This window comes from Anomaloglossus baeobatrachus, chromosome 2 (genome assembly GCF_048569485.1).
Source record: "Anomaloglossus baeobatrachus isolate aAnoBae1 chromosome 2, aAnoBae1.hap1, whole genome shotgun sequence".
Lineage (NCBI taxonomy): Eukaryota > Metazoa > Chordata > Amphibia > Anura > Aromobatidae > Anomaloglossus > Anomaloglossus baeobatrachus.
The window spans coordinates 126198467-126207187 of record NC_134354.1 but is presented as its reverse complement, the minus strand read 5'-3'; the positions used below and the strand labels follow the sequence as shown (position 1 = coordinate 126207187).

Here is an 8721-nt window from a genome sequence, read left to right as displayed (position 1 = left end):
CAGAAAACTATAGTGGGCAAAGTCTATCTGGTCATATCAGGGGTGACCCAGACAACTCAATTCTGGGAGGTTTTTTTACTTGCTCTAACATGGCACAATTTATCCCTAAACCTGTAGCACATACGATTTAGAGATCTGATGGCAGGTGACACACACTTGTCTAACTTAAAACTTTCAAAAGGTCAACTGCGTCTGTTGCTGCTTAGGCGATTGTGCAGATTTCAGCTGTGATGTCACATCAACAGCGCTGCAGCCAATTTCTGGAACAGCAACGAAAACAGCATTGGACGTGGGAAGGGTAAAATTTTATAGCAATGACAAATTAGTTAATAAAAATCTAAAAAAAGGGAAACCCTTTGAATGTTGAAAAGATTTTAATCATCCTATCAAGTTCGGCACAATTATTTTAGATCTTGCAAGATGCACATTGAATGAATGACGTAGTGTAACCTAATAGAATAGCGAGTGTCTGCACTGTACAATGTCACATTAAGGTGTATGAACAGTCATGTGGTGTTCCAACAAAATAAAGGTAAAATGGTCACTTTATACGGATGCCTTTATTTTAATGAAGCCAATTACACTTGGGCAACATTTTCTCTTGCAAAGGAAAAAAAATAAAAAAAAATAAAAAATAAAAACACACCATAGAGACTAAAAGCTAAACCATTATTATACTGACCAATAGTACCCCATTCTGACAAACTCAAAACTTCAATAAAATTACAGGTTTTGGCAAATCCTCATGAAAATTTAAATACCCATATAGCAAGCAGAGTATGTACCTCCAGTTTATGTCTAGCTACTGACACAGCCACACACAAGACTAGTCTTCTGAATAGTATTGTGGACGTAGCCCCAGCTCCTGCACACAGCGGAGGAAGGACCATTATAACACTGCAATCTTGTGCAAAAGTGCTAGTGACATCGATGCACCGGCTCAGCCTCTCTGACATCACCGTATCATAGGGAGCAATGGCTTCAGCCACAAAATTGCTGCCTTCATTTATTCAGGTGACTGGGCCAATTTAATGGCAATTATTGTATCCTACTAGTGGAGAGAAAGCTGGTCCTTAAAGGCTACTTTGACTACCAATATAATATCCTTACACAGACAAGAAGAGGTCAAGTGAGTAATATTTGGCATTTTTAATTTAGGTTTTGTTTATTTAAGTTTAATGTTAATTCCATGCTGTGTTTCAGTAAGAACAATGACAGATTCTGTATCTGTGGCTCCAGTCAGATATCCAGTAGTACAAATTAGCTTCAAGTTACACATACTGAACGAAAGATAGGTTGAGCAAGAGAAAAAAGGGCGGAGGAGGGAAAGAGGGGGTGGGGGGGTAGAAGATAGAAAAACGAAAAAATTTTTAAACACGCATGCAGGCTATTAGACACCGGCTCCAATGCTAACCTGCTCCGAGGAGGGAAAAGTAAAAAGGAGGCAAGAATGAATAAACACGGATTGTGACATGATACCAGCACCAGAGTTTTCAGCAACATTTTTGCACAGTTTGAAAACACTTTTACAGCAAAAACCACTACAAGGACATTCTGAAGCAATCTGCGACGTCAAGCTCTAACCACATTTTAAACAATAGAATTTAATTCAGTTTCAAAACATTTAAAAACAAGAAAAAAAAAAAAAAAGAAAAAAGAAAGAAAAAGCCACCACACATTCTACAGTGCGATTGACTCTGGTCTGCCCTAAAGAGTAACGTCTTCATTCTATGTGTTTCTAAGAGGTTATAGTGCTGGATGGCACGGAGACAATCTAATGCTGAAAAAGCCTCTATGCAGTCCTGTTAGTGTCTTAAAGAACCTAGGATGGCTGGCAGCAGCAAAATCCACAGTCATTCACTCTTGCCTTTAAGAATTCTTAAACTGTGTAAAAATGATACACCCAATTGGGCAGGAACCTAAATCCTGAGAACCAGTGTAAAAGTCAAATTTTGATGGTCCTCAGAGTGAGACGGGATATTTGGAGGGAAGGGGCAGTTGGTTAGAGGGTCTCTTCTTGGCTTTTAAAGGTCTCACTGAGTTTCATCTTCCACATCCTGCAGTGCTTCTTTACTCTGTTCATCACCTAGAAAAGGTTGAAAAAAATATAAAATAAATTCAATCATTGTTTGGCTTTTTTTGGTAAGCTTCATGCACAATAGAGGTCATCTTTATAGCGACTGTCAGTCCCTCGGGAGCACAACTACCACCCCCACCTTGTAGAGATGACATTAGCACCACTCAGGGAAAACACTTTCAGATAATTTATACCTTTAATGTACAGACATTCTTACATCCATCGCCTATAGCTCCCATTTATTATATAAAAACAAACCACAATATCAAGTATACCAGATAGAATTCTGTTTTATCTCCTCAATCCTACTGGTGGAGCTAAACGACAATATTCAGCAGCTTTTTTGTTATTTGTTGTTTCATAGCCTGTTCTGCCTCTGACAATCTAAGATTCTTCTCGGCAGCACGGTTTGTTTACAAGAGTAATGTGCTGCAGAGACAGATTATATTTTGTGCAGCACAAAAGGTAATTTCACATGAGCGATTAGCATTTTGCCCATTCATCAGGTGATTGGCAACCTGATTACACTGCAGTATCATGAAGGTGTTTTTTTTTTTTTTTTTAGGTATGCTCATTCACAATCTTGTAGTGTAAATAGACAAAGGACCCAGCTTCCATCACATAAATGGGGGCGTATGGATAGAATTGATGCACACATTTACAAAAATCCAGAACAAAAAAAAAAAAAAAAAAATAGCAAAAAGTTTTTTTTTAAGTCTAAAACACATGCATAAAATTAGACAAATTTATTTTGAATCTATTTGCACACAACCATAACAGGATGTTTCTTCAAATTGCATAAAAGCATTATTCGAGACCCTCACCAACCAGACATTCAGCACTATACACAGGCACCTGTGGGCCAAACAGCTGTGAAGTGAATTGCAGCTAGCTCCCCTTGAGTAGAGCCACGTGCTGCAGTTCCTATGCACAGCCGGCGCCCCATTGTCCCAAACAAAGCCAATCCCAGAGGCCAGACCACCACACTGTATCACCACCTTAGGAGATGGGATTATGCCTTTAAGGCTACCTTTACACAGTGCATCTTAAAATGCAGAGTTTTTAGCTAATGTGTTGTTTTTTTTACTCATATCTATTGGCTGAAAGGACTCAAAAGCTCTGGAAAACCGCAAAAAGAATTGACATTCTGCATCTTCAAAAACGCAGCCCAAAAAAAAAAAAAAAAATGCCCAGTGTGGACAGCAAAATAGAAACCTCAGACACTGCAGGGGGACAGGAAATACATGCATTTAGGTGCAGCTTTGGACCTCAAAAACGCAGTAAAAGATGCACTGTGTGAACATAGCCTAAATGACCAACCATCTCCTGAATGGCATGTGTACAATGGGCTGATCAGTATTTTGCACCCCCTGTATGCAGCACTGAGATTTGCATGTATTCTGGTAGGGAGCAGTATTTAGAGAAATTCTGTCAGTGGGTTTATGTCGAGCTCCACTCACTGATTAACACCTGCTATGTGGCTCATGATAGCCCAGCCCCACCATTGAAGGAACCAGTGCGGCCAGAACAGGGTCAACAGTGGGGTATCGGGGACAGCTAGAGCTCATGTGTATCATAAGACTACATAGGAAACTCAGTGAGAATAAAACTGCAGAGTTTTATTTATTATAAAAAAAAAAAAAGCCATGAGGTGGCTGGAATCAGGGGCACACCCAGGCCTTAGTTTGTCAGACTAGAGAGCAACCTGCTGAGAGATCTTTTAAAACCATACCTTGTAATGGTAGATATTAGTGATAAGCAGTGTGCTAGGCTCTCCAGGTACTCTGTACTGGGAATCAGGGTATGTGCGCACGCCTGCGTTCTGCCATGCCAAATCTTCTGCAGCGTTTGCAGCTTTTCGGCTGCGTTCTGAAAAGTGCAATCTGGGGGCATTGTGGAATGCAGAAATCATGCGTTCTGGATGCTTGCTCTGCCATAGACTGTGAAAAGCATCCGGAACGCACAAAAGTAGTGACATGTTTTTTTAGAACGCAACATTTTGGATCAAAATTTCAGCATCCGAAACGCTGCGCTCTCAAACGCAACGTCTGGCTGGATTATGCACATTCATAGAGTGTGCTGGGGACACAAGGACGCATGCAGTTACGCCTGCGACTAAGACTCCTATAGCATAACTTATCTCCTCCCTGCATGTTCATCATCACACATGCGATCACAGATGCGGATTCTAGGAAACCTCAATAAAGATTTATACTTCTATAACAATACTATTAGCTAAGGATTACAAATGTCAAACATATTGGTAAATATGCAGTTATTTACAGTTATTTTTTGAAGGGTTTAGTAGAAAAAAAAAATCACAAGTTAAAAGGTTAGGAAATGAAGGTGTTAAAAAAAAAAAAAAAAAAAAAAAGGGAAGATCCAGTGTTAAAGTGTAGTTGTTAATGGTAGTAACGTATAAAAATGGGGGGGGAAATAATCACACAATTCATTTACCCAACATCTGGTATCTCAGAGGTGGCCACACACACAGATAACTGGCCAATAAAGCATTGATCCAAAAGCCATAAGACCCCAAGCACTAGCCAGGCACACTAGTATAGGAGTGTATATTCTTGAAGGAAAAAAAAAAAAAAGCTGTTCCTTGGCATTTTAGCATGTGTTCATTGCACGAGAGAATGTATGTTAGGTGTGAAGTGGCGTCACACACAGAAGATAGTCGTCGCCGCTCGCTCAGCAGCTCTCATGTGTATCTAAAACTCAGACGTTCTTCATCCTCATTTTCCGACAAGTGCAGATATTGAGAGGTTCAGCAGATGGTGCTTTAAGGCCAACTACATATATACCCTCAGTGGCTGTTGACTGAACGATGCTTTGTCTGACACCCATCTCAGGCACAATCACATAAGAGCGTTCGCTCAGCAGAGCGCTCCTGTATATTTCTTTTGTAAGTTTGTTTTTTTTTGAGAAATCCCAGGGAGAACAATGCAAATTTAAGTAAAAAATAAAACGTGCAATTGACATCTCTTCCGACCACTAGTAAGCAGTCACTGATACTCAGACTGTCAGCCGAGTCAGGGGATACCTGTGGGATCGGCTGACCGTATTTATGGAGACTTCAACATGTGCAGCAGATTGGTGGAGGTTCAGGTCCTGAGATTCCCCCCCGATTGCACAAAGCCACTCTGCAGTGCACAGCCAGTAAGGAAAAAGTGCACAGCCCCTGACTAACCTGGCACAAAGCATTGTACAGGCTCAAGAGAAAGTATGAGCCAGTACAGAGTGGAAATGGGCCCGAATACAGCTCCTGTCTGATCACACGTTTCAAAGTGGCCCTAGAACCCCGACTGATCCGCAGGACATGTAAAGGGAAGCAATCACAAAATAATCTACTGGTTAAATACACGTACCACAAAACCCTGATTTTACTCCTTTCTGACATGACAGCCGTGTTAAGGTATCATCCACCTACAACAGACTTTGGGTGAGGAGCGCCGCATGCTGTTAACCTGTTAAATGCCACTGTCAAACGAACAGTGGCACTTAATGTGCTGGCCGGGGGGGGCACATCATTCTGTGTGTCCATCAGCAGGCCAGTGACGGGAACACGGGGCGGCGTTGGGTTGCCAGTATAACCCAACGCCGTGGGGGGGGGGGGGGGGGGGAGGTCTTTCAGCAGTGGGGGGCCGCTGAAGACCACTGCGCCTGTCATTACAATTCTCCTGTGAAAGCCTTTCTGTAACGGACAGTCATAGGAGACTGATTTTCGCTACACATGGCAGTACAGTATCACAGCCTTATATCGTACAAGCGATCAGATTACTGCATGCTCAAGTCTCCTAAGGGGACCAAGTGAACAAAAGTTATTTGTTTTTGTTAGTGTATAAAACTTCAAAAAGCACCCCTTTTTTGCTCCATTACAGAGTAAAAAAAAAAAAAAATTTGGTATCAATTGGCATGGAAAAGTCAACACTTTTGGGCCGCCAAAACATTGCTATAAAATGCAATAACAGGTGATCAGTAAAAACATCACCCCGGGGCGAGAGAGGGGAAAGGGGAAAAAAACAAACAAACAAAAAAAAAACCCCTCACAGCCCCCGATCCCAAAAATTACGGGTACGTTATGGGTCTTGGAAAATAGCGACTATTTGTTCAGGTCAGTTCAGTTACGCAGAGCCTAAATTTGTACCAATCACATTACCGGGCCAGTTTTTTCTGGTTTATTTACCATGTTTGCAATTGAAGAACTGCATTTTTTTTTAGCAATTTTGACGCAGTTGGAATTTGTTCCCAGCTTTTCAGTGCATCATATGATAAAAAGAAGTGTAATTCACAGGTACAACTCGTTTCACACAAAAAAAAAAAAAAAAAAAAGGGAATTGAACGCAGCGTGAAGGGATTAAAATGCAATCTGTCACCAGGTTTTTGGCACCATATCTGACACCAGCATAATGTAGGGGCAGAGACCCCAATTCTGGAGATGTGTCACTTACTGGGAAGCTTGATGTAATTTTGATAAAAGCAATGCTTTATCGGCAGCAGATTCGGGTTATAGGACTAGTAAACTTAGTGCCATATTCATGAGCTCTGTATAACCCCAGCCAAATTGACAACTGTGCACACTGCATAGGCAGAAAGCTGCCAAAATCATTAGTCGCCGGTGTGGCTGGGTTATAAAGAGCTCAGCATTAAAAAAAAAAAAATAAAAATAAAAGTGGTGTAAGTGATACATTGCTGGAATCAGGGATTACGCTACTCTCAGAAGGGCTAGCAAAACACCGGGTGGCAGATTTCCACTAAGTATTGCTTCTCCCTTTATCACTTGTACATTTCTACTGCGTATGCTCAGACATGCACTAAACTACGGCACTGCCAAAATTTGCATAGCAGGAAGGGACAGCTCAAACAATTTTAGTTCCCCAGAGTTGAGGAAATCCTGGCCACGTGGGGTCCACACCGAAGATGTGAACAGTTTAATCAGCTAATGCTCATGGAGCATTTTCCCAGTCAGAGCAACTTTCATACCCCATGTGCCTTAGCATATACAAGAAACCATTAACACAACAAGAGGGGAGACCATGCCAAAATATTAGTACAATCCAGATCTGCTACTGTAGGGGTCCACACAAGTTGTAAAGCCACCTAAAGCCACACAGAGCAAACAGCTGCAAGGGTTACGATGAACCAGAAACACAAGCCTACTATGTCAGGCAATCATGACAGCAACTTACAAAGAATATTTAGGAAAGGGACACGTGGGTTTCCTTTAGGAATCTACATAAGAAAGGAAAGAACAGGATCATGAAATGACAGTGATGTTAAAAGCATGAGGGGGAGGATTCAGCCAAGTGATTAATGTAGATTATGCTTTATATTAGAACCTGTCACCAGGTTTTCCCCATATAAAGTACGGCCAGAACCTTTAAGACCTATCTTACAGCATACTAGAATGCTGCAACGTCTCCAATCCACTCTGCCCATTCCCAAAAAAGTCCACTTATACGCAGATGGCACAGCCCAGTCCAACAGCGCTTCCTCTTGCCCCACAATAGCCATTCTCCTGCTTTCTTCATGTGGGTGACACGTTCTGGGTCCCCCAATATCACTCCTGCACAAGCGCCACTTCTCCCTGCCCTACCGATCGCAGAGCAAAGTACTGTAGTGCGCATTCGTCAGCTTTACCGGTCACTGGCGCTCTTTGGTCTTTCCTGGCGCATGCGCATTACAGTATAGTACACTGCCCTAAGCAGAGTAGAGATAAGAGGACTTGGGGGACACTGTGTGGATGAAGTAGAACGCGTTAGCCACATCAAGCAAGCTGGAGGATGGTCATTGTAGGAAGAAAATATCAAATGGAGATCAGAGATTCCCATCGGACCAGGCCATCTGTGGATATGATAAAAAGGTATTTTTCAGGATCTGCAGAGGAGGGTAGAATTTTTTTTTTTTACGGCATTCTTGTATGAGACCTTAATGGCAGTGGCTGTATTTTACATGGGAAAGACCTGGTGACAGGTTCCCTTAACATGTAAACAAAATACATGATACATTTTATGGAATTCTAGTACATGGCGTCACTGCACTTTCACAGTATCGGCCAGAGTGGCAGGCATTGCAAGGAGGTCACAAATGTAAGGACCATCTGTTGCATAGAGCTAGAGGGACTTTCAGAAATGGTCCAATTGGGTAGATACCTCAAAGCAGCATGAGAAAAGGGCTATATTCTTGTAGTAAAGGGTGCTGAAGACTTCTACTTACCATCACCTTGCATATCTGAAGTCCATAGTGTCAGATTATCACGTAACAATTGCATGATAAGCGTGGAGTCCTTGTAACTTTCTTCGCTCAGTGTATCCAGTTCTGCAATAGCATCATCGAATGCTGCTTTTGCCAACCTTAAATAAATCAGACCAGTGTTAGCCAGGAAGGTGCCATTAGGCTACATAATAGTCATTTAATCAATTATTCTAAAATGTCAGTTTATTCTACTCCAGAGAGAAAGCGTAAACTGCATTTAGGACAGTCATTTGTACACAACGTTCTGCCATATTATACTACACCAAAAGCTTTAAGATACCAAGATATCCTTAGAGGAAACTACAAGCATTTTATGATCATTCTGAGCCAGGACAAAAAAAAAAAAATCACAGGAGCTCAAAATAATAAATAATAATTTTATTCAT

The 8721-nt window shown here is 41.5% G+C and overlaps 1 protein-coding gene across 2 annotated transcripts in view; it reads right to left on the bottom strand.

Moving 5' to 3' along the window:
• Window positions 1-541: 541 nt before the first annotated feature.
• Window positions 542-8721, bottom strand: part of YWHAE (tyrosine 3-monooxygenase/tryptophan 5-monooxygenase activation protein epsilon) — a 33967-nt gene continuing 25787 nt past the window's right edge. The window contains exons 5-7 of one of the 2 annotated variants that reach the window (XM_075335320.1): window positions 8297-8433; window positions 7270-7312; window positions 542-2086 (exon numbers count right to left, since the gene is read on the bottom strand). In XM_075335320.1, coding sequence (XP_075191435.1) covers window positions 7305-7312; window positions 8297-8433 — 145 coding nt within the window. In that variant the 3' untranslated portion in view covers window positions 542-2086; window positions 7270-7304. The remainder of the gene's footprint in view (window positions 2087-7269; window positions 7313-8296; window positions 8434-8721) is intronic. The other variant, XM_075335319.1, reaches the window with a different exon arrangement.